General features: G+C 42.3%; 3 protein-coding genes across 3 annotated transcripts in view; 2 read left to right on the forward strand and 1 right to left on the reverse strand.

Moving 5' to 3' along the window:
• Positions 1 to 25,875, forward strand: part of LOC147336325 (ribonuclease inhibitor-like) — a 57,815-nt gene that overhangs the window by 27,430 nt on the left and 4,510 nt on the right. The window contains exons 3-4 of the mRNA XM_086286175.1: positions 22,793 to 22,969; positions 25,340 to 25,513. Coding sequence (XP_086142301.1) covers positions 22,793 to 22,969; positions 25,340 to 25,513 — 351 coding nt within the window. The remainder of the gene's footprint in view (positions 1 to 22,792; positions 22,970 to 25,339; positions 25,514 to 25,875) is intronic.
• LOC147336326 (uncharacterized) lies at positions 6,824 to 9,122 on the reverse strand. Its single transcript, XM_086287669.1, has 5 exons — positions 8,887 to 9,122; positions 8,611 to 8,789; positions 8,421 to 8,514; positions 7,782 to 8,088; positions 6,824 to 7,045 (listed from the first exon to the last, which is right to left on the reverse strand). The coding sequence occupies exons 1-5, from the start codon at positions 8,941 to 8,943 to the stop codon at positions 6,981 to 6,983; spliced, it is 702 nt and encodes a 233-aa protein (XP_086143795.1). The 5' UTR covers positions 8,944 to 9,122; the 3' UTR covers positions 6,824 to 6,980.
• LOC147336327 (protein NLRC3-like) lies at positions 11,734 to 17,691 on the forward strand. The gene is made up of 4 exons (XM_086285361.1): positions 11,734 to 12,247; positions 14,063 to 14,139; positions 14,256 to 16,047; positions 17,511 to 17,691. Exons 1-4 carry the CDS (start codon positions 12,138 to 12,140, stop codon positions 17,689 to 17,691), a joined length of 2,160 nt encoding a protein of 719 aa, XP_086141487.1. The 5' UTR covers positions 11,734 to 12,137.

Genomic DNA, 25,875 nt, shown 5'->3' on the forward strand with positions numbered 1-25,875 from the left:
TGGGATACAGCCATCGACTGTGGAAACCTTGCAAGTGGATCGTAAAGGTTGTTACAGAGTCTTTCATGTCTAAATTTGCCGTTAATAATTATATAATTGTAGGAATCATCTAGTTTGCTTACACTGATTACGTTGGCACTTTGTTAGCGCTACAACAACGGTCAGACCCCCGAGGCATCTAAACTTTAGTAAGAATGTGCACTTTTGACACCTCTGGTTAGCATTTAGTGGTCAGTTTCAAACGTATTTGATTTTTGCTTGTTATGAACAAATTCACTTCACTACTTTTCACGATCTGTAACATCAATGCACATTGTTCCATTTACTGCATATTGCACTTTATTCATGTCTCTCATTCCACCTGCAAAAACATTGTAAAGGTCGTCACAGAGAGTTTTATGTATGTATAAATACTAATATTCTCTATTTATTCTGCTTTATTGCCAAGATGTTAGTTAGCCTTTGTTCAGTTGTCTTTTATATGTCAATAGATACGTATGTCACAAATAAAAGTTTCTTGTAAATTATGTTTTTGTAAAGAATTTTCTCCCAAATCTCTTACATGCTAACTGTAACGTGTTATTTCTGCTAAAACCTGAACTTAAATGTGTATATGGTGTTTATCTGTTTTTCTCTCTGTTTTAGATGCAAATATCAAATTGGAGTTCTGCCTCCAGGCCAGAATTGCAGGAATGCACCACGTGTTGGCTGTTTCACTGCCCTCTGTGCCCCACTCTCAGCCCTGCTGTCAGGGCAAAGATTGAGCAGCATATAAATGGACACATTCAAAGTGCTTTGCCTTTCAAAGGTATGTTGGTATTAAATATACCTCATAGTTAAAGTCATAAATATGCACTTCTTTTCAGCACCTCTGCAGGTCTTTGTTGACTTAAAAGTTATTTTTCACATTGTACAGTTCAGTTCATTCATCAGCGAGAGAAAAAAGTGTTTTCATTAAATATTTTTCCTGTTCACCACATTTCCTGACAGCTCTTGTGATCCACACCATTTTGCTTTCATTATTGAGGACGGCTTGGATATTTTTGTTAATATGTACAATCTGATTGTTAGATAAACTGACTGCATTCTATACAACTACATTTAAATTACATGTTTTTTCTTTTTTTCTCTCTTACAGACAAAATGATGTGCCGGTGCACTTTCACTGCCCTTCTGTAACATGACAGTCATACAGCGTGGGGATATGGCAAGGCAATTATTGTCATGTCAGCATTCAGGACTGCTCCCCACTGAACTCTCCGTGGAGCCTCGTCTCCCTCTCCATGTCTCGTCTCCAGCATCTAAACCATTTCCTGAATCTTGGGTAGAACATTCATGTGCTCCACCCTCTGTGCTAAATGAAACTGGGGCTTGTGGAAAGTCCATGAAAATGAAACGTCCTCACTGTGGTCTTAGTCTTCTTACAAAAAAACTTCAAGGCTCACATGATGAGGAGGCATTCAAACAGGTCAATAGATGTTTGCCTGGCCTGTCATCCACAGTGTTTTTGTGTAGAGGGACTTCTTCCTCTTTGTTTTTCAGTTTGCAGAGGACATGGAGCTCTTTTTAAAAGCATGTGCTGACGAGCAGAGACTACAGGTCAAAGCGATGTTTGACATTATTGGAGATGAAGGCACTGGCTGTTTGTTTGTGTTTTTTATCTGTTGTTTGTTTTTCAGTGTACAGAATTCCAGTTAAACTTATTATAAAATGCTGTTCACTTGTTTCCATACTTATAGTAAAAAATGTAAGTGTAAATGTAACAGCATTGTTTATACTTGTAACTTCAGAGTAAAAAGCTTATTGTTGATATTAACATTAATGTATTATCCTGTAATCAATAATATTTTTATGCATTTTACGCATTAACCCTCTGATCTCTATCCTGGCCATTTGGGGCCACTTCACTTCTCCTTGTTTGACTGCTACACTGCAGTGGACCAAAAGAATGACGCAGGTTTGATCTTAAGGCTCTAATAGTTGTGTGTGTTGTGCATGACATTGCAACGCAAACATGTATTTGCAAGATAGACTGGAATAAATTATGATGCATCAAATATTACACAGGCTGCAGTGAATTGTTGTTGATACAGGTTATTGAGCTTTGAGTTTCCCAGTCAAACGTAGCTTTGACACACATGCTAACACTCTTACTCTTGTACATTTCATAACAAGACACCAAAGCCAAAATATTAGCTCTCAAAAAAAATTCAAAGCTGCAGCTGCAGCACACACAGCAACAAACACTGTTAGTAAATGTGTCCTGGAGTTTCTGCAGGTGCAGAAAGTGCTGCTGCTGTAAGTCAGCCTAACAGCTTCCAGATCACTGATATTTCTGGAAAGATGGCAAGAAGGGCATCACAGCTCATTTCTACAATCTCCCAGATCTTGGAATACAAGCCCCTGTCCCATGAAAACCACTTCACAGTAGTAGGAGTCCACTAAAACCTACAAATGAAGAGTGATCCTGGAAGAAATAGGGCGCACACTAGTGACCTCAACAGTTGCAAGACAGCCTTGTCCCCGATGCTTATATGAAAAAAAATATGAAGATTTATGAAACCATTAGGACTTTATTACTGTTTTATCTGAAAAGCTACTGGTAATATTTAACCTAACTGGGATTTAAAGTGTAAAAAACAGAATGTAGATAAAATTTTGGTTTTGATGAAAAGGAGTGGAGCTTGTGAGCCACAATGTAAGCAGTGTTGCTTTGCTGACATGCACTCGATGCTGGCAGTACAAGCATTGTAGTGGTTCTTATATTTTTGTAAACTAACTGTATAATATATTGAGCCATTCAACAGTACACAAATGTTTGTAGGCTCCTTTTTGTATGCAACCTGCATGTCTTTCTGAATTAATTGTTTGTTTATATCATGTTTTTCAGGAAAAAGAAGAAGTTAAAGTCAAGTGGAAGCCTTGCTCAACATGGTATGTAGTAACAACTTTGTTGGACGGGAACAGACATTCATACTGTTGATAAATAGTTATCACCTCAATTTGAATTCATGTATTTGGACTAAACTAAATTGGGAGCTGTTAGCTGTCAAGCTGCTCCTCTGTGAGGAGCTTGATAGCTGTCCACCTCCAAAGTTCATTATGAGTTTTGGAGGTGGACATGGTCAAGACTTTTAAAGAGTTGGCATAAGACTTTACTTCTTTATAGAGCTTATAGTTGGGGCTGGTTCAGGTCAGCCCTTAGTTATGCTGTCATAGCACCAGACTGCTGGGGGTTAGTGTCTACTCGTGTCATTGTATATATCCAGGAATATGTGCCTGAGGATAGTTGTCATGAAATCAATATTAAATCAAAGTTTTCCTTAATGACCACAGCTGGCATGAGTTCTCCAAAGCTGCCTGCTGTCTCAGGATCTGTCTCCAAAAAGAACCAGGGAGCGCTAACATGTTATGTTCTAGACTGATGAAGAAAATGCACATTAAACATAGTATAAACTCACTATGTTAAGTAATGTGAAGAGGATGCCTTTAGCTCCTATTGGGTTGGTTCCTTGATCAGTGCAATACAGAATCATTCATCTGGTTTGATGTAATGTCCTTCAAACACGTCAAAATGAGGCTCTGTAGTCTGTGTGGCCTCCACATGCCTGTATGACCTCACTACAACACCTGGGCATGCTCCTGATGAAGTGGCAGATGGTCTCCTGATGGATCTCCTCCCAGACTCCAGGACTAAAGCATCTGCCAACTCCTGGACAGTCTGTGGTGCAGTTGGTGGATGGAGTGAGACGTGATGTCCCAGATGTCCTCAAATGGATTCAGGTCTGGGGAATGGGCGGGCCAGTCCACAGCATCAATGCCTTCGTCTTGCAGGAACTGCTGACACACTCCAGCCACATGAGGTCTAGCGCTGTCTTGCATTAGGAGGAACCCGGGGCCACCCGCACCAGCATTTAGTCTCACAAGGGGTCTGAGGATCTAATTTCAGCACCTAATGGCAGTCAGGCTACCTCTGCCGAGCACATGGAGGGCTGTGCGGTCCCCCAAAGAAATGCCACCCACACCATTAGTCACCCACTGCCCAACCATCATGCTGGTGGATGTTTCAGGCAGCAGAAGGTTCTCCAATATGTCTCCAGACTCTGTCACACGTGCTCAGTGTGAACCTGCTTTCATCTGTGAAGAGCACAGGGCGCCAGTGGCAAAGTTGCCAAGCTTGGTGTTCTCTGGCAAATGCCAAACATCCTGCACGGTGTTGGGCTGTAAGCACAACCCCCACCTGTGGACGTCGAGCCCTCATACCACCCTCATGGAGTCAGTATCTGACCGTTTGAGCAGACGTGCATATTTGTGGCCTGCTGGAGGTCATTTTGCACAGCTCTGGCCTTTCTTTCCTACCCCACAGTACCTTTCCTTATCTTTTGTTTCCTACTCTTTTACTTAGTCTTTGATCACGGTTGTCTTTCTAGATAATTAATGTCATTTGTTCTGGGGCGAGTCACTGGCTCGGGTGCATTCTGGGACTGTCAGTTCACCAGTGTGCTGGCATGCTTCTTAACAAACACACCACTACAGCAAACATCTCAGTTGTACTTGTTGATTTCTTCAACAAAACACTGAACAAAACATGTCCTTGTGAGTGTGCTGCCTGGTGCTTTTACATTTTGTGGTAATTTGAGCAGCCCAGAAAGCATCCCATGAATTCAATTATGTTATTGTATCTGAACATGTACACGAGTCATTAAATTAGATGGGAAAGAATGATTCAGGGTAAACAACTGCACCAAGGGAATTACATTTTTCTTCTCAACATGTAAAATGTCTGTTGATAAGCAATTTCTAAAACAGAAATTATAAAAATCACATTAAACAGATGTGATTAACTTTTTATTCTAGCAAACATAACATCAATGATGACACAATCAGTCTTCATCAGAAGTGCTCAAATCACTCTCATCGTCTGAAACGTCCTCCTCCTCCTCCGAGTCCATTTCCAGGAGTGGTTGGTGGCTGAGGATTCTCTTGTACACGTCCTTTACTTTGAGCGTTTCAGCTTTCAGTTCACTTTGTTTTTAAACCAGGCTATGGAGTCCTTTCTGTGCATCCTCCGACATGCCAACAAGGGAGGCTGTAAAAACAACAAAACTATTAAATATAAGTAAAACAAACAAACAAACAAACCTCACCTCATAAACACAAGGAGTTAGGATCATGTAATTAAACTTTTTTTAAGGGAGAAGGCAGTGTTAGCTAGCAACCCAAATATAGGTAAAAGATCCAGTAAGACTTTAGCATCTGCTATTATTTTCAATCAATTCATCACCAAATGTATAAATAAATAAAAGATGTGCTTACAGTCTGAGGAGATTGTCCCCAACACCACAGATCGCATTTGCAACACTGTCCAGTGATGCTGCATCTCCCTGCAAAGGATCATCTCCTCCTCTCTCAGGCGCCTCACAGCCATCACCTTCTCAAAGACCTTTCTCTTTGTCCGGAGGTCAGCAGCAGCTGCAGTTTAACAACATCAGATGGGAAAACATAGCAGCATATTATGATTCAAGAACAAAACATTCAACTGCTGCTCAGATACTGGGAGTTTGTTTAAAAAGGATATTTAGAAATCAAGAGCTTACGTTCACTTGTGCTCTGCCAGGGCCAAACGTCGCTCTGCATGAGGGCATCACTGGATACGATTTGCTTTGTTGCTTGTTTCCTTGTTGTACTCGTCAACAGCAGCCGCCAAGCGTTTCTTCTCATCTAAGATGACCTTGCGAATTCTGTGTCGCCTCTTGTTGCTATCTGTAAATAATCATAAAAAGGAACACCTTCACATAATGCATATATTTACATTTTAATCTACACTCATCAATTCGTTTGCTAGAACAAATCACATCCAGCTTAAACAAACCTGGATCTGATTTTATTCTGTTTACAAAGTAGCTGTACAAGCTGTACAAACTGAGCATCAAACGGTCCGTTTCAAAGAAACTGTGACACCATTTTGTCTGTAAAGACTTTGTGTTCGCACTCTGATGATGACGACAAGCTCCTCTACTCGTGCCTGCAACGCTCCAAGGCTGCCATCAGTTTGATCCGTTTCTAAGTGAGAGGAATATTAATCAGAACACAGGATGAGTAACAGTCACCAAACTACAGTGGACTCTGTAATCACTGACTTGATGATATTCATTATAAGACATCTGGAGCCTTCGTGTGCTGCATTATCATGAGATAACAAGTATGTTGGTGTTCAGCTTTATAAAACCAACTAGTACGACATCACTTCAACCCAGGTCCAATCCAATTTGATCAAACGCAACAACTCTGCCATCAATTCTGCTTTTACAAGCTTATTTTTCATTGTTTGTTGACACTGTCAGAAAGATCTTAACTCTAAGTTCTTTAATGAGGCCATGGTGGGTCCTGTTGTTATACACGAGTGCATTATATTGAGACTCACCTTCAGCCCACTGCTGCAGTGTGTCGTCATCCACACCCAGCTCATTTCTGCTCGCATTCAGGCTCTCCACTTGTTCTCTAAGGATCCTTATGATCTAAGAATACATTAATAAATGTCATTCATATGGACATTTTTAGAGTACTGGTGTTTTTGCCCCATTACCACACACATTAAAATGGGTGTTGAAAAAATGACCTTTAGATATCTCTGGCTCAAAGTGCGGCCCAGTTGTTCCACTTTCCTTTTGTTCCAGCCCAAAGCCAGGAGGCTCAGCATGTCTGTTCGCCCTGCATTTCAGTTAGTATACAAATAAGAATGAATGAGCAGGAGACTGAGTGGAATCTCACACACGGACACACACCTGCTTTAGACATGTACTTCGTTGTGATGGCCGCCCTAGACAGGAAACTGTTTACTTGTTCCACCTCTTCTCCAACTGTAGAACCGGCCCCATCCTGAAACGCACCTCCCCATTTGATCTATAGAAAGGAGGTCACAATACATGACTGCTGAATTCATTCAACCTTATAACAAAATGTCTTAAACGTATCCAAGACTACAAGCTGCAGTATACCTCGCACATCCAAGTGTGAGCTTTTGCATGCATGACGGAGAGAAAGGCTACGTTCACACTGCAGGTCTTAATGCTCAATTCCGATTTTTTGATCAAATCCAATTTTTTTATCTGCTCGTTCACACTACAAATAAAATGCGACAGCAAACGCGCTCTAGTGTGAACGCTCAAAGCGGCCCGCGTGCCCAAAAGAAGATGTCACACACAACGCGCTCTGTTTAGACCCAGAGCAACAATATTGTTTGACTGATGGCCCTTAATATAAAGACTTCGGACTTTACGTTTCCCAATTTTTGCTTTAAGTTATTTTGTTATTTACATAATAATGTAGATAACCTAATAATTATCCTTATTGCTGTTTTAGAGGAGCGGTGCTTCAAAGGATAGCTGCAGATTTCTGTCAGAATCTGCAGATTATACAGTACAAATAAAAAGTTCACGTTTCTCCAACGCTGTCTTCCCAGCAGTTTCACCGGATGGCCAGGAAGCGTTTGCGATGTCTTAACGGGCGCTTCTCCGGCGCTGATAATTGGTGTCTGTCTTGTGTCAGTGACGTAAAAGACGGATTTAATGCGACTTGACCGTTCACACAGCAGTCGCTTTCTGAAACATCGGATATGTATCGGATTCAGTACCACATACGAAAGTGACCCAGATTGGGTTTGAAAATATCGGATTTGTGCCGTTCACACTGTCACACCATGATCGGATATGGGTCGCATAGGGTCAAAAAAGTCGGATTTGGTGCGCTTTCGCCTGCAGTGTGAACGTAGCCAAAAGGACGCATTGACAAGAGGTTCCTCAGCTCAGGGCGCTGCTGAGCCACGTTGGTTAAATATGGGAAATATTTACAGGCCACATCGGAGCAAAGGAACATAATATGTCCTGGGACGCTAGCTGCCAACTTCCTCTGGAGAAAAAGGGGGTAAGCAAAGATCTCCCCTCGAAACATGTTCAATGCAGCTAGGAGGACTAACAGCAAACAAACAGCTATTTCCATGCCCTCTTCATCCAACTTCCCAGTGGACTTTTTGGTCGACTCCTTTGCTGCAGTCCAAGATGAAGATCCACACAACCCTTTCCCTGGGACCTACACACTCAAAGACACGACGTGATTACGCCCTATCAGGGACAAACTTTTTTAACACAAATGCAAAAGAATTAGCTGAATTAGCCTTAAGTCACGTTCACACAACACCTCATAAAAACCATGTTTTTATTTTTTTAAATACACATGGTGACAAAATGAAGTGTGCATTAAGATAAAGTCAAGTAAATACGACAACACCAAGAGAAAAACAAAGTAAATATCCACCCATCCAAATATGTATCCACACACACACGTATGAGTATATGGTTATGGCGTTAACGTCATTTTAACAAGATTAACGCTGACAGCACTGATATATATGTGTATCTTACATCATTTGTGTGTCTCTGGATGTATTTCACAAACTCAGCAACTTCCTCATCTTTCTCAATGAAGACACCTTCAAAGTTCCCCTGCTCTGAAGTGCTGAACGAACACGGTGACAGTTGTTTGAAAAGAAACATCAAAATACAATTTTTGTACAAATCCATATTTGATTTATGTACACAATGCATAACGTACCTTGCATTTGATTGAAAGCGATAAAGCTTGCAGTTTCCATCAACTGAGACGGCGAGCATGTCTGGAGTGCAGGCAGGGCAGCTAAAGCATGGCTCCTTGCACATCCTGTCCACCTCACACTTTACAGCACTCCACTCCAAGAAACTTTTGCTGAAGGCATCAGCTGATATTCGGCCAGTCTTTTAAGTAGAGGACAAACAACAGAATATTCACGGACAGTCATCGTAAACATTGATTTGCACAATTTCCTTAAACTTGACAAATTTAGAAACTCACCCTTCCAAAATGGGCTGTTCGTTCATCCAGCACTTTGACAAAGGCCTTAAGTGACATCCCTGCTGCAGCTTCTTAATGTCATAGAAAGACTGAAAGACATCCATTGAAAACAGGGTGCAGAAATTTAAGGTGCCAGGCCAATATCCACCACCCTGGAAGTCCTTAACTGAGGGGGACCACATTAGGCCACAGCTGGTGCAGCTCACCACTGGCAGTGCAAGGTTATAACGGCCTTTAGGAAGGTCTGCTCCGTCTTTTTCACCAACGTTTACGTATTTGTGCATGAGCAGTGTGAGCGGCTGTGGTGACACGCTCACGAGCGAGCAATGTTTGTTCCCCTCAGAGAAATAAAAAAAGTACAGGGAGGAATGGGAAAAGGAAAACGCCTGGCTGGGAAAGTGCACGATAACACCTTTAAAGCGCACTGCACTGTGTGCCGGCGCACTTTTTCCATAGGCATGCTTCTAGTGGTGGGCACATGAAGAACATGAGGGGCGTGAAAGCTCGGGGAACCCTTAACCAAGTTTTTGTCCACCAGGCCACGGCAGAAGCAGATATGGTATGTAAACACTGGTTTGTTTTTTTAAACCCTCTGGTTAAGGTTAATATGGGCATGTGCAGTGAATATCAGCGCTATGTGGCCAGAAGTGTGATAATATAATTTATTTTGTGTAATAAACAACTGCAAGGATAGATGATTACAACAAATAGATGACTAATACATAAAAGTAATACATAGATGAATAATGATGATGAGTTATGATGCGTAATCATGGGAACAAGCGGGTTTACAAACAGGAGCAGCTGATTAGCATTAGAAAAGCTGAAATAATACCTCAGCTGAAGCCAATTGCACTAAATGCACTAAATGTGCACTGTTACAAGAATATTTTTCTTTCTATTGTTTTCTATTAATTTATATAATTTTAAATTAAGCAGGACAGAGTTCTTTTAAAGAAAGATTTACTTTTATTCTCAAGAGTTAAGCAGGACAGGCTTCTGTTTAAGAAAGAGACCAGTTTTACTGTGTTAATGTTGTCATTTTGAGCTAAAAATAAATGGCTAAATGATTTTCATGTGTTCATATCACAAAGAATACGCATCTACTTAAATCAAATTCAAGTCAAATGGTTAAAAAAATAATTTCACAAAAAAAGAGCTAAAAAATTCACCACACTGGGAAGGGTGAAGACAACTGGGTCGCCCGGCCCTGGCCACGAGGTGTCCCTTATTTATTTCTCATGGAGTTGGCAACCCTATGTTTACATGATCGAAATATCTTGAACACAAACACAAACAAACAAAGAGGAAGACCGCACAGCAAGGAAACAACTACAAGTCCCAGCATCCTCTGTGTTTAGGGAGCAGCAGTGAAAGTGAAAGTATTGAGCCTCCGTTCAGAGCAGCAGGAGGAGGAAGGTGGAGCTGAGGCAGGTGAGTGTTAACATGAATATGTTTCTTCTTATGACATAAAATAATTCCACGCTGTTCGTGTCTGTGGGTGAAATGTGAGGCCGGTCGGCTCCTCTGAGCGCTGGTTTCCTGTAAGTAGAGAGGAAGTGAGTTTAGCTGAGCCTCCGTTTAGTGTGAGAGAGCAGGAGGAGAGTGAGAGCTGTGCTGAGGCAGGGTGAGTGTTAACACCGCTCTGACATTACTGTGTCTCTGTGGCGGGAACAACAGGCTCCGTCAGTGGAGGCAAAAATAATCAGACTTTGGTTTTTCAAAGGAAACAACTTTATGTCGGAAGTTCCCGCACGCTCATTGGATAACGATGTGTCAATCTCGAGCTATTAGCCAATGAGCGTGCGGATTCACAGAAAGACCCGCCTTTATCACGGGACTTTAAAAACTACAATGGCGACAGAAACTCCGTGAGTGGAGTTCAGGGTGACGTTATGAAACTGTGACGTTTGAGCCACTTCCTGTTCTCAGTCCCAGCGTCCTGATCACCGAGGTTTCTGTTGCTCTGATATCTGATATTGATTATTGAAGGAAATTGCCTTCCCGGGTTTCCTCCGTGGCGTGAGCGATAAGCAGAGTTCTGTCCTTTCCTTCTAAGATTCCTAATTATTTAAAGTAACACTCAGGTATGCCATTCAGCGTGTTAGTACGAGCTCGGGAGCAGCTTGGGAGAACAAGAAAACAGAGACTGCTTTAGGTTGCCTTCCCAATCGACTCAAAGGTTTATTTGATACACAGCAGTTTATATAGATGAAAAAAGGTTCGTGTGTCAGCTTTCCCAGTTCAAACCGGTACAGACCAAATAAGGAAACGTCTTCCTGCCTTGTGAGCCAAGAAGTATCCTGTGTGTAGTTTATCAGTTCAGCTACAATTTATGATCATCCCAGCAAAATACACTCCTAGACATAGAATACAGAGTTCTTTCATCAGTGAATTCTGAAACAAACCACCTAGCCTTTAACGAGCCTTTTCCAGGAGATAAAGAAAAAAAGGGAGGATGGGAGTAAGGAAGTGGTCTCATCTCTGTGGTGTTTTCGACCTTGAGGTACCAGCCTGTAAGTCTTACACATTAATTCTTGGGTCACAGAGAAAGAGAAAAACAACTAGTATATGGGCCTTATTGAGTAACAGTTTTCCTGTATGAAACAATATCCTGTAAATGCTTACCGTGGTATCAAAATATCATAACAATTATATTGGTAAACAGGCTGTAGCACAAACATCAGGTCTGTTCTGAAAACTGGCTTTATTTTTTCAAAGTAAGGGAATATCTGTGGTCTGATACCGCGGGCTCATGGGCTAAGGACTTGGATTGACAAGTCAAGCGCAGATGATTGTGTTGTTTCTTATAAAGGCTTGTGTGTGTGTGCCTTCCTGTGTGTGTCCTTGTGTCAGTGGAACTGAATCAGTGTGTTAGAGAAAGTGCTCCTCTGCTGTGCCGTCATCGTGTGGATGCTTCTTTTAAAGTTGGAACTCATGTTTTTATGATCTGCTTCATTTCATTGAACCTTTATTTCTAACCATGAAGTCCCTTTGAGGTTACAGCCTCCTGGTTAGGTTTAGGCTGTTATTGTGCTTCAGGCTGAAATATGAGGAGTAAGGAGTGGGGCTGGTTAGCCCTCATGACCCTCACCATAACACATACGTCACAGGACAGTGTTTACCACAGAAACTCCATGAAATGATCAATGAGAACTTTAGAAACCCGTCAGTGTGATGCTTCCAGTACAACAGCACCTCTGAGTGTGTGTGTTTGCCTCTCAGACTAACTCCACCCTGACATCAAGAAGATGGAGGAAGAGGATGGAGCAGGATCTGCAGCATCCAGCTGTGTGTCTGTGAGGAGTGACCGGTCCAATGATAACCCTCCAGACTTCAGTAATGAACCTGCAGCAACAATGTAAGAGAGCTGCTGACTCATTTATTCAGTGTAAATAATGATTTTGATGCAATGGGAGAAGAAAAATGACAAAAACAGTTTTAAAAATAAGGATTAAAATATTACAAACTATGTTTTTGAGTTTCCTGATGTAGCACAAAAATATATGAACATAACTGTATATAGGACAGATATTTTACGGTTCTTTTCGGCAGCACCAAAAAACAAAAAGACTATTTTTAAGCTGTCTGAGGTAGTGAGTCAACATGTCACACTGGGTCAAAGGTCAGGGAGTAAAAGTGTGTTTTAAAGGAGGTTTAAAAGCAGCGAGTGAAGGAGCCTGTCGAGGTAAATCGTTCCATAACTGATCAAATTCAGTTGGTGGACCTCTGTGTGAAATCAAGCATCTGGTTCACAGAGAGGATAACCCTCACATGGGCTGTACAACATTATATAGGGAGACAAAAACAGAGATTATCGTAGCCATCGCTCTCTCGCATGGACGTGGCAGTCTTGCTGTCTGCTGCGAATCCTCCCCGTACCTCCGTGGCCTCGTCTGGTATCTGCTCCCTCCTCTGTGAGAGACAGTAAAGGAAAACACGTCTCTGCCTAGTCTTGGAAATCTAATCTTATCATCCATTGTTCTTCTAGGGCCTCTTCTTCTTGTGGCCTCAGCTAACTGCTAATATTTAAATGGATAACATTAACATGTGTGCCAGCCAGGTTAACATTTATGATGAACTATGATTAATTAACTGATGTTGAACCTGGAGCTTTACTGACCTCTGAAATTCCTCCTAAAGTGTTATTCAGTGTTGTGACAGTCAGCTGCTTCAGCTGCTGCTGGGATGGGCTGTGGCAAAGAGAACAGAGAAAATCCAAATCAGAGTTTTTCTCTGAATTAAAAGCAAGGAAACAACAATATATTCTACATGGTGAAACTGATGGTTTCTGGTGTTTGGGTCTGTTTTTCTGTATTTGTGCAGATAAAGTGTAAACTCAGATGAATTATACCATCAAATGTTAAAGGAAAATATCAGGATGAGTGTCTGTGAGCTGAGAAGGACGTGAAGCGAGCAGTTTATCCCAGAGCTGAAGCTGCTCTGTGTGCAGAGATGAGCTCAGATTCCTGCTGTGATTGATCAACAGTCACAGAAATGTAGACTTGTAGTTATTACTGCAGTATGGTCACAGCAGATACTGATAAACATGTATTATGAGGATGGATGATCAAGTTTCTCACTCTCTCCTTTAAATCTCAGTTTTTTCTTCTTCACAGTTTATCTGTTAATTTATTAATGAATAACACTGAAAGAGTTTCTGTTATATTTCCCCTTGAACATCAGCTTATTAGGGCGGCATTAGGAAATAGCCCCCCTCCAAAGAATGAATAAATGAATGATGATAATAATAAAATGATTCAAAAGCAGAGCTCAGAGTGGTAGAATGGTCAAACATGGATCCACGGGTGGTTCAACTGCATTTGGTGACGTGACTAAAGCAAATCTTTCAAATAATCCCACCATCAACGGGATGTTGTCTCCTTTACTACGGTTACTTTACTTGGTCACCGTGTGAATTTCTTTGAAATGAACCAAATTCTTTTAATTGTTGGTTGTTGCATATTTAACCTCTACAGTCAGGAAAGGAGGAGATGAGGCCTCAACAATGTTGGGTTGTAGCTGTGCTTCAGGTTAGAGTGAGTGTCCATGGAATAAATGTAAGTCAGTGAACTGGAAACATGACTGTGTTCAAACTTTGTTTTCCTTTTTATAATGAGTCTAATCAAAGGTGGACAGAAGTATCTCCACTGTGACTTTTCTGTGTCACCATCAGAGCTTCTGCACAGTGTGGAGAAAGATCCAGAAGCAGAGCTGGACTGCAGACAGCCAGTCAGAGCAGCTGTGTACAAAGTAAGACTGAACATCTGTCTGCTGATGGACTCATTTCTGAAAACTGGACTTCTTGTGTTGTTCAGACATTGAAGAGTTTTCTTTCTCTTTAGTCTCATTGTTTTTCTTTCTTTCAGCAGATGTTGGTCTGCAGGAGGTTTTAGATGAACATAAGATCAGTCTGAGGAGGAGATGTGAACGTGTGACTGAAGGAAGTGATGAAACAGGAAGTAGAACCCTCCTGAACAGGATCTACACTGAGCTCTACATCACAGAGGGACAGAGTGAAGAGGTTCATACCCAACATGAGGTGAGGCAGCTGGAGACAGCTTCCAAGATGGACGCCCTCCATGACGCTCCAATCAGGTGCCAGGACATCTTTAAAGCCTTACCTGACCAACAGAGACCCGTCAGAGTGGTTCTGACCAACGGCGTGGCTGGTGTTGGAAAAACCTTCTCAGTGCAGAAGTTCACTCTGGACTGGGCAGAGGGCTCGGAGAACCAACATGTCAGTGTGGTGGTTCTGCTTTCATTCAGGGAGCTGAACCTGATCAGAGATGAGCAGTACAGTCTTCTGGAGCTGCTCCATGTTTTCCATCCAACATTACAGAAGGTCACAGCAGAGAAGCTGGCTGTCTCTCAGCTTTTGTTCATCTTTGACGGCCTGGATGAAAGCAGACTTTCATTGGATTTCACCAACAGGAAGCTGCTGTCTGATGTCACACAGAAGTCATCAGTCAGCCAGCTGCTGACAAACCTCATCCAGGGGAATCTGCTTCCCTCGGCTCTCATCTGGATAACTTCCCGACCCGCAGCAGCCAATCAGATCCCTCCTACATGTGTTGACAGGCTAACAGAAGTACGAGGCTTCACTGACGCCCAGAAGGAGGAGTACTTCAGGAGGAGATTCAGTGATGAAGAGCTGTCCAGCAGAATCATCTCCCACATGAAGACATCCAGGAGCCTCCACATCATGTGTAGTATCCCAGTCTTCTGCTGGATCACTGCTACAGTTCTGGAGCACATGTTGACTACAGAGCAGAGAGGAGAGCTGCCCAAGACCCTGACTGACATGTACTCACACTTCCTGCTGGTTCAGACAAAGAGGAAGAAGAACAAGTACCATGAGGGACATGAGACGAGTCCACAGGAGCTGACGGAGGCTGACAGGGAAGTTCTTCTGAAGCTGGGGAGGCTGGCGTTTGAACATCTGGAGAAAGGAAACATCATGTTCTACCAAGAAGACCTGGAGCAGTGTGGTCTGGATGTGACAGAGGCCTCGGTGTACTCAGGAGTTTGTACAGAGATCTTCAAAAGAGAGTGTGTGATCTTCCAGAAACCAGTCTACTGCTTTGTTCATCTGAGCATTCAGGAGTTTCTGGCTGCTGTCTACATGTTCCACTGTCACACCAACAGGAAGACAAAGGTGCTGAAGAACTTTTTGGGAAAAGACTACAACGACTACTCTCTGGATGATTTCCTTAAACGAGCCATGTATAAATCCCTCCAGAGTAAAAATGGCCACCTGGACCTGTTTGTTCGCTTCCTTCATGGCCTCTGTCTGGAGTCCAACCAGAGACTCTTAGTAGGTCTGCTGGGTCAGACAGAGATCAGTCCAGGAACCATCCAGAGAGTCATCAACAACCTGAAGGAGATGAACAGTGATGAAATCTCTCCTGACAGAAGCATCAACATCTTCCACTGTCTGATGGAGATGAACCACCTCTCATTATTTCAGGAGATCCAAGAGTTCCTGAAGTCAGAGAACAGATCAGAGAAGAAACTCTCTGAGATCCAGTGCTCAGCTCTGGCCTTCATGCTGCAGATGTCAGAGGAGGTTCTGGATGAGTTGGACCTGCAGAAGTACAAAGCATCAAAGCAGGGACGACAGAGACTGATTCCAGCTGTGAGGAACTGCAGAAAGGCTGGGTGAGTCCAGATGTGATCATTAACATCATTGATCAGTGTAGGTTAGTAGTTTAATGTTGAAAATAAAATCAGATTGTAACCACAAAGTGTTTGTGTCCGTACGCTGCAACCTTCCACACCATTCCTTTATTGTACAGACTCAGCAGCAGCTCCATGGATCCCAAATCCAAGAGTGGAGAACAGATTTGAAGTGTGTCACATCCATGCAGTCACAGCTGTTTCCACCATGTTTCCACTGATATTAATCCTGTTCAATGACACGTTTCATATCAGTGAATATGTTCTTTAGGACGTCCACTGACATGTTTAAGTGTCCTGCTGGAAATCACTCAAATCATCCATGAAATCCATGAAAAATCCTTTTAGTGTTTCTAACTTCAGCCTCTGTCCTCTCTCTCTCTCCATCCTCCTCACTGCTTCTTTCACTGATAATCACACAAACATCGTATTCAGCTACAAAATAACACAATAATATCATCTGATGATCATTATTATAAGAGCAGGATCCATATTTGATATCAGAGTAACACACTGCTTGGTTATGTGCAGTCATCATCAGTGACTGTGGGTCAAACAGAAGCTCTCTGATTGGTTGCTGACCTTGGTCACCTGTCCACTCTCACCTGTTTGTGTTTGCTCTCTCTTTGCTGTCTCCATCCTCTCTCTCCTTTCTCTCCCTCTCTGTCTTTGTACGTCACTCAGGTCCAGGTCAGGTTATAACAATATTCAAAGTGAATACAGGCTGCTGCTGGACACAGACAGGTAACATCATTTTGACTTGCTGTCACCTGGATCTGGACTCATAAACACTGAAGCCCTGAACAGGAATACAAATCATTTTCTGCCAACTAGCGACACACCAGCAGATAATGGCTCAGAAAGCTAAAATGAGCCAATCATTCTGTGTTTAGTTCCCCTGAAATCAGATCTGATATCAGCAGCTCTGAGTTCATTCATCATTATTGTCCAGTGATGAGATTTCTGCTCCGTTTGGTAACAGTCAGCAGGTTTTTCCTGCGTGTGGATGTGAACAGTCGTACCTGACAGCAGGTAGCAAACAGAGATCATCTTTCCAGCTGGAACTCTTCACTGAGCTGAACTCATTCAAAATGTTCTGGAGTCAAAACAGGAAACAGTCCAAATGTGTGTCTTCACTCTGACTCTGGATCAGATCTCAGTGACAGACTGTGGACATTATGGAAGCCTAAATGTGACACCATCTTCCTCCTTCATCTGCAGATTAAAGCCAAACAAAGATTCTCATTAAAAGTCTGCAGGTCTGAGAGAGACTCAATCGTTGTGTCATGTCAAACACAGTAAGAGGAGCTGAAGCACAGATGTGAAGAGCAGATTCATCAGATTATGACCTCACTCTGTTTTGTCTTCATATACATTCAGTCTGTGTTTATAATGCAGATTTTCTGCTTTTATAATAACACATTTTATATTTTCTATCATCACAGACTGACTCACTGTCTACTCTCAGAGTCTCACTGTGAAGTTGTGGCCTCAGCTCTGAAGTCCAACCCCTCCCATCTGACAGAGCTGGACCTGAGTAACAACACCAACCTGCAGGATTCAGCAGTGAAGCTTCTGTGTGCTGGACTGGAGAGTCCAAACTGTCGACTGCAGACTCTGAGGTGAGTTCACTGACTGCAGCTGTTGTTGTTTTTCTATATTTCAGGTCTTTGATTGATGTTTGAAACTTTCTTTAGTTCCTAAATGTTCAGGATGTGTCTGAAGACAAATGTGAAGAAGTTTGAGTGCTTTCAGAAATGTTGTCTTTCCAAACGACTGAACAACAGTTTTTCCTTTTGGCTCCAAACAGAAGTGACAGACTTGAGCAGGGTTCATTTAAAGGCTGACAGAAGTGGAGTGGTGACGGGGAGATGTTTGACAGGACAGTGTTTCAGCCTCCACAGGTTCATGTTGTGCTCCATCAGTCAGTGAAGATGAAGTCAGTGCTGATGAGGCTGTAGAGTGTGTTTGGGATGTGAATGAGGATGATGAAGATCTGATGATAGCAGATAAAAACAGGCTGCAGAGACTTTGAGCCATACAGGGCACACAGTGTGTGTACAGAACGGCTGAAATCATTATGGAGGCCTCACTGGGATATGGAAGCATCACAGTACAGCTTCAGTGAAGCATTAAAGTCTCTGATATGAGATGAGAAATGAAGCAGCCAGAGCTTTTTCATGAGTGGAAATCCACTGTGACTGTGAGCTGCTGCTACAGCCTCCAGATTAGCCAGCAGCTCATCCTGCTCAACATTTCCTCACCAACTTTAATGGAAGTGTGATGTTTTCAGCTGGAGTGATGGTCAGGGTGGCCTCCCTCTCCTCTTCTTCTCCTCTTCCTCTTTCATTTGTAAAGCCACTTCTGCTGCTTTCATTCATTTGGAAGTCCTGTAGCTGAGTTTGGGAGAGACTAACAGCCTCGGCAGCAGAGGGGAGAAAGGCTGTAACACCACCACTTTACTCTGTTCTACCTGTCACATCATTTTATCAGGAAACAAATATGCTCATGTTTTTACTATGTTTGTCTTGAAGATGTAAGAAGATCACATGGTGCTTTTTATTATTGTGTTGGTTTGTTTCCTGTCTCTTGGATGGAGCCCAGCTGTGCGTGGCCCCTGGGCCTGTGGTCAGAGTGTGTGCTGGATAATCCGGCCCAGGATCAGGCCAAACTGACATGGGATGAAATGTCTGTCACATAATTGAGCTTAGTGTAGTTTCATTTCTGCACAATTTAAAAAAACCAAAACTTTGTTCTGTCTTTTCTATGTTATACTGTAGACTTTCTTTGATACTGTGTCCAAAAGGAGCAGCTTTTACTTTGAAAGGGAGGCGTCTCTGTTTCCTCTTCAGGTTGGATGATGGAAGCAAATGAGTGTGTGATGTTCTTTCAGTGTTGCACTTTGTAGACGCTCCCTGAGCACTGGTCTCACAGCCAGCTGCACATAGAGACCAGTGTTGTTAGTCCAGGTCAGAAGATGACTTGTTGGAATGAAAATGAGCTTGTAGTTTGTCTGCTTTAATAATGTGACTGGAAAAAGGTGTTAGACTTCAAATATGTCCATTTCTTTCACACTTCACCTTTAAAAGTGAAGCCTTGTGGTTCCTGGAAGGAAAAACACGACTTTTTCAAGTCTTTGTCCTGTTTTTATGATAAATGTACGACTTTAATGTGAAACATTCAGAGTTTTTTCTCTTGTTGTGTTTGTTTGAAGCTGCTTCCTGTTGGCTTCAGCTGTTTGGAGTTTCCATTTTCTAAACTTCTACATTCTGAACCTTCTTCAGCTCTGAACAGATGATGAAACACTGAATGATTTCAAGCTCACACTTTGTCTAATAAACTTACATCTTTCATTCTTTATACAGATTGAGTCGCTGTGGTTTGTCAGAGATCAGCTGTGATTATCTGGCAGCAGCACTGAAGTCCAACCCCTCCCATCTGAGACAGCTGGACCTGAGCTGGAACAACAAGCTGCAGGATTCAGGAGTGAAGCATCTGTGTGGTTTCCTGGAGAGTCCAGGATGTGGACTTGAAACTCTGAGGTCAGTCAGCATGTTTTAGTTGTGCTGAGATGAATATGATGTGAAAGTTGTGCTGACACTAAACTGCAGACATCAGGCTGATATTATACTGATCCACACTGAGGATCTTCATGGTAAAGTCTGTTTTCTTCTTCTCTGGTTTAGTCCATTGACTGCAGCAGAACAATGTTCACATTTCAAACAGTGAGACTCAACTTATGGCCCGCGGCCCACACGCGGCCTGCCCACCTTCCCTGATTCAGAGAGAGGGGACCCTGATTAACTGTGTAGTGTTCTTCCTCACAGTTCTAAGTATCAGACACAACAATGAATAATCCACAGCTGACTGTCTTTAGCAGGTCAAAGGTCACGGCACACAGCAGACAGTGGGAAATATTATAACTCTGATCATTTATCAGCACATATCCATATGTATAAAAACAAAGCTGACACTGTGAGACTTGATCAGAGGTGTGATCATCACAGCAGAGGCCTTTGTGTCAAAGTCACTGAGGATCAAACAGAAACACATGAAGCAGATTTTCCTGTTCTGGCTTTTTATAGCAGATAACCTTCAAAATATTCTGCAGTCCATCAAAAACTGAAGCAAACCATGAATCAACATGTGAACATGAGCTGATGCTGCTGAAGTGAAGCAAAGTTACAGAGGTTTGATTACAGACACAGCTGAGAGTTTGTAATCTGTCATCATTTTAAAAGGTTTACATTTCTTCAGTATATCCACATTTGCAGCTGGTACCTCAACCTCCACTTGTCCAACACAACTGCTGTCCACTGCCTCCATGACATTGTGATTTTGCTGTTGGTCTTCTGTCAGATCTTCATCAATCACTTCTGCACGGGGCACACCTTCAGACTCTGCAGCTGCATAACGAAAGCCTGTAAGATAAAATTAGACATAAGGTAAATGTACACCAATATTCCAATGACAGGTGTGTGATTCATCTGGAAGTTATGTGCGGATTAGTGTACAGTGATAGCAATTTAGTATGTTTTTAGAGGGGGGGGGGGGTTGTTTACCTCCGATGGGTGCTCTTTTTCGCTTCCGTTGCGTACGCCTTGAGTGCCGGTCCGAGTCTGATACAGGTATGTCGTCATGCCCCATGTGCAGTGTTGGTGCCCAGTCTGGATTTGTTACATCCATTTCATATGCTGGTTTGCCTGCAATAATGCCAAATCATAAGCTACTCAGTCGACATGATGTGGTTCTGCAGCATCACACATTAGCATGTTTTATCTCATTATCTATGACCTCAGCACGTTGAAAATAACACTAAAAGCCTTTCAAGAGTGATATGAATTAATTTAGAACTCACCGGAAAGAAAATGCCGTGAGCAAACCAACAAAAAGCTGGGGATTGCAGAGAACTCGATATCCCCTCGTCTCACCGCTGCAATCCAAGCCTGACGTCTTTGTTTAGTAATATCGGATACATGGGATCCCTCACGTTGCCTCCAGGATGGAAAACGATGAAAAGAGAGCCCGTTATCCAGCTTCTTGCCTTCACGATCGTGTGATCTAACGTTGCAACCGACAACACAACACGTACGATCCATAGCTGAAATGGTATCCTTTGGCTGGCCTACTGTCATGGCGGAAGGGGGCATGGCCCATCTCCCGTGACATCACGCTCCAAAGCCCTATAGGTGGGAAAATGTACCATGTCGACCAATCAAAAATGATATGGAAACATGACATTTGGTTGTTTAGCAAAAGGGGGAAGTTTTAGGAGTGACCGGCAAGAGAGAGCGAGTGAGCGAAAGAGAGAGAGAGTTTTGATACGTGAGAGATTTGTGACGTTTACCGTGTTTGGTCTCAAGTTAGTTTGTTGTCTTGTGTATTTAGTGTGTAGCTGTTGTTTTGTTTTGTGTGTCAGTTCTACTAGTGATCGTCACAGTTGCTGCCTTAAAGCCAACAAAGGCAGATTGCAGTGTAAACGCTGAGTGACACACCTGCTGTCAGACCTGCAGGTTTATCCCTGTGCTGTTCTCATATGTGTTAGAGTGACACAAACTATTGTTTGACACCTGATTGTTCTGTAAATAGTTTGAAATGATTATATGAAAAACGTCTGAGCCTTGGCTGCATTTTTTGGTAAATAGTACCATATAACTTTGTTGTTTGCAAAACGTGTGCGTATTTTTAAAAGTGTACAATCTCTATTTGCATTTCAAGTTATGAAGATGATTCGTTAAACATGTGTGTGGTTTTTACAGTCAAAATATCACTTTCTACTTGTAATTTAAATTTTGTCTGAATTTAGATAAATTGTGCTGATACAGTTGGTCAAAATGAGAAAATAACAGATAAACTGTTTTTAAAGGTAAAATATAGAGGCCACATCAAAAGTAGTCAAGAAGGGTTAAAGGCTAAAAGCAAAGTTGTCACCAAGTACTGTTTATATTTGTGTGTATTGCTGCAGCTTTTTTGAGTATTAATTTGGTGCCTTTGTGTGAAATAATGGTATTGTGAGTGATCCATATAGTCACAAAGAATAGCCACTTGTTTCTGTGCTACCAAAGTTCCCCGGCTTTCATTCAAAATGTGTTTATCGTCAGCACCTGCACATTAAACTACTTAAACATTATAAATGTCTTCAAGCTCACACTGAGGCCTGTGGGGTACTATCAGCCACTGAGACAGTACACACATTTATATGTGTTTGTATATGAATATTTCATACTTTAAGACTGCCTGTTTATTTAAGGGAGATGAACAAAATACATTGGAATTGTACAAAATAATATCATGGATGATAAATTAAATAGATTTTAAGTAGATGCTTGTGCATTCTTAAAGTCTTATATGTTGAACTGAACTATGTGATCTGTTCAAAGCCTTAATCTTAATTTGAAGTGAAATGTGCATTTTGAGTTTATACACTATGTATATAAGGCGACCGTTTCCTTTTGCAGTATTTTTGTGTGGTGTACTTTTCTATGTCTTAACAAAAGGGGAACAAAGGTGTTTAAGTTCACCTAGGATGATGTGTTTTAATTTTCACATGGTCTTGCTTGAATTTGACCCTGACAAAGGCGTATGAACTCTGTCAGCTGTTTGGAGTTTCCATTTTCTAAACTTCTACATTCTGAACCTTCTTCAGCTCTGAACAGATGATGAAACACTGAATGATTTCAAGCTCACACTTTGTCTAATAAACTTACATCTTTCATTCTTTATACAGATTGAGGGACTGTGGTTTGTCAGAGATCAGCTGTGATTATCTGGCAGCAGCACTGAAGTCCAACCCCTCCCATCTGAGACAGCTGGACCTGAGCTACAACAACAAGCTGCAGGATTCAGGAGTGAAGCATCTGTGTGGTTTCCTGGAGAGTCCAGGATGTGGACTTGAAACTCTGGGGTCAGTCAGCATGTTTTAGTTGTGCTGAGATGAATATGATGTGAAAGTTGTGCTGACACTAAACTGCAGACATCAGGCTGATATTATACTGATCCACACTGAGGATCTTCATGGTAAAGTCTGTTTTCTTCTTCTCTGGTTTAGTCCATTGACTGCAGCAGAACAATGTTCACATTTCAAACCTTCAAAGAAGAAGAAAAATCCTCCACTGGATAATTCACTGTGAAACTCTCCAACTCTTCATTCCACCTTAAAGTCTGTCTGACACTGAAATCCAAAGCAAAATGTGCGTTTGCTTTACAGACAGCAGTCCAACACAAACATACACACATCATCCAAAACACAGTCCAACATCCAAATCTCCTCCACTGCCAGCATGAATGATGGGAAAGAGAAGGAGGAACACTCTGACATTCAGGGTTAGAATGAGTTTCATGAAGCAGACTGTGAAGATCAAAGCTGCATTAGAAAGCTTACATGAATGAATGAGTGGACAGAAGTGGACAGAGATCATCTGAAGCACTTCAAAGGCTTTAAATCAGCACATTTCTCTTTATTCTTTATCAACTCTGTTAGTTTCTCTCAGTTTTCTGTGGAATGAAGCTAACAGCAGGCTAATAAGATGCTGACCAATAGGTTTCTATTAAAGGTTGTAATTTGTATATGAAAAAGTGCTTTGGCTCAGCAGGGATCAGCTTACAGGTAGAATACAGCTGCTGGATGGGATTAGCATGTCATAGCTATCTACCAAACTGCTAACTGGGGGATTTCAGGCCATCTATGGATCATTTTTGCTAACTGTTTATTCAGCTTAGGCTCACAGGGCTGCAGCCTGTGCCCTAGCTGTCATAGGGCAAGAGGCGTGGTCCACCTGCACAGGTGAGCAGTCCATCACAGTGCCAACAGAGAGAGACAGAGAAGCACTCTCTCACATCCACACCTACAGCCAATTTAGAAGCACCAATGAACCTAAGCAGCATTTCATTGGACTGTGGGAGAACATCCAACCTCCACAGAAAGGCCAACAAGCTTCAACCTACAACCTTCTTGCTTTAAGGCACTAGTGCGAACCACTTTTCCCCATTTCAGCCCAAATCCTGCATCTTCCTGTTTCTGACTCCAGGCCAGCTCCACTAACACTTTCTCATCAGACACTGCCACCTAGTGGAGGAAGTCTTAGTTCCATTCGAAGCTTCAGATTACAGTTAGTTCCTTTACAAAGAGGTGGAGGTGGTGGGGCCACAGCACCATCATCACTGAGTGCCATAGGACACTTAACCTTTGTTTCCATATGCTGGGAACTTCCTGTTGTTCCAAGGAGGACTGGAAAATGTGTGAAAATCTCCCAGTCAGTTCCTCACAGCACACTTCAATCATTTCCCTCCCACAGCATCAGGACCAGGGCTTTTTCTCTCTTTGGTCCCACTAAGAGATTTCCACACAAACACCTCATCAGTGGGACTCTCAGAGCTACCAGCCCTTTGCTACAATCACAAAGCTCTTCATTGAAATCAATGATATCAAAGCTGGAATCCAATGAGTCCAAGTCTTCTGCTGATTCAGCATCACATTCATCTTTGCTCCTTGTTCTGCATCCCCACCATGGACTTCATTCCTTTCCAAGCCAGCCTTGAGTGTCCTTTATTCAGCTAATCCTCTGCTTTACTTTTACACCTGATTTTAGCTGCTTTATCTCTCTTTCAACAAGTTTCTGTGCCTCAATCTTTTTCTTCTCTCCCTCATAACAAGACAGCTTCTTCTGCCTGAGAACATGTTGGAGTGATTTACTAATCCAGGGCTGCTTATTGGGGAAAATACTTCCTGTTTCCAAAGTAATCCCCATTTTTCCCAGAAAGAAATGTAAGTAGAAATCGATGATCTAAGTGAGAACATGAGCCTTTAAAAAGTCCCAGTGGGTGCAGTCAAAGCAGTCCCTCAGTCCCAGTATAGAGTCTTTGGTCCAGACTGGAACAACTGTGTGCCCAGTTTGAGCTCTCTTCAGTGCTGTGACCTGACAGACCCAGAGGGGCCATCACATCACATTTAGAAGCTCCCATAATGGAGCCACAACACATGTCCAACACTTAGTCTGTCTTGTTGGACCAACTGGAAGAAATGATTCAAGGACTTAGTCACAGAACAGAGATTCAAATCTCCAAAATCCAACTGGCTGCATCAGGACATATAGTCTGAAACTCTGCACAGTTTCCTGTTTGAAGCTGCTTCCTGTTGGCTTCAGCTGTTTGGAGTTTCCATTTTCTAAACTTCTACATTCTGAACCTTCTTCAGCTCTGAACAGATGATGAAACACTGAATGATTTCAAGCTCACACTTTGTCTAATAAACTTACATCTTTCATTCTTTATACAGATTGAGTTACTGTGGTTTGTCAGAGATCAACTGTGATTATCTGGCAGCAGCACTGAAGTCCAACCCCTCCCATCTGAGAGAGCTGGAGCTGTGGGGAAACAACCTGAAGGATCCAGATGTGAAGCAGCTGTCTGATCTTCAGCAGAGTCCAGACTACAGACTGGAGACTCTGGAGTAAGTAGAGTGATGGAGTGAGTGGGTGGTGTCAGCAGTATTGTACTAAACACAGTCAGTATGAAACAAAGATCCAGTGTTTCCTGTAAAGCTGCAGCTTCTCAGTGAAGCTGTGAGAGGAGAATGGTGACAGGCTTCAGGATTGGACACAAACACTTCCTGTTTCTGACCTTTATGGTCACCATAGTAACGGCTGACACGCTCAGATCAAACACTGTCAACAGCCAATCAGCTCTCTGAACAAAGCAGCACGCAGACCAATGACTGCATTCATTTCCAAGTTTAAAGCAGTGAAGAACACAGTCTGTAGGTGAGGAAGAATTTAGTGAGAGCAGATGTTTGGATGGAATTCCTCCAGTTAA

This window comes from Aulonocara sp. 'chitande type north' Nkhata Bay, linkage group LG3, assembly GCF_057382095.1.
Source record: "Aulonocara sp. 'chitande type north' Nkhata Bay isolate Kocher_YH1m ecotype deep benthic linkage group LG3, A_spYH_male_GT1.1, whole genome shotgun sequence".
NCBI lineage: Eukaryota > Metazoa > Chordata > Actinopteri > Cichliformes > Cichlidae > Aulonocara > Aulonocara sp. 'chitande type north' Nkhata Bay.

Coding starts and splice junctions, on each gene's coding strand:
- LOC147336326 (XM_086287669.1), bottom strand. CDS start 8,943: ATGTCACTTAAGGCCTTTGTCAAAGTGCTGGATGAACGAACAGCCCAT. Junction 8,089..8,420: donor TCCAGAGACACACAAATGAT/GTAAGATACACA, acceptor TTGAGTGTGTAG/GTCCCAGGGAAAGGGTTGTG. Junction 7,046..7,781: donor GAGGAACCTCTTGTCAATGC/GTCCTTTTGGCT, acceptor GTGTGAACGTAG/CCTTTCTCTCCGTCATGCAT.
- LOC147336327 (XM_086285361.1), top strand. CDS start 12,138: ATGGAGGAAGAGGATGGAGCAGGATCTGCAGCATCCAGCTGTGTGTCT. Junction 14,140..14,255: donor TCAGAGCAGCTGTGTACAAA/GTAAGACTGAAC, acceptor TCTTTCTTTCAG/CAGATGTTGGTCTGCAGGAG. Junction 16,048..17,510: donor AGGAACTGCAGAAAGGCTGG/GTGAGTCCAGAT, acceptor CTATCATCACAG/ACTGACTCACTGTCTACTCT.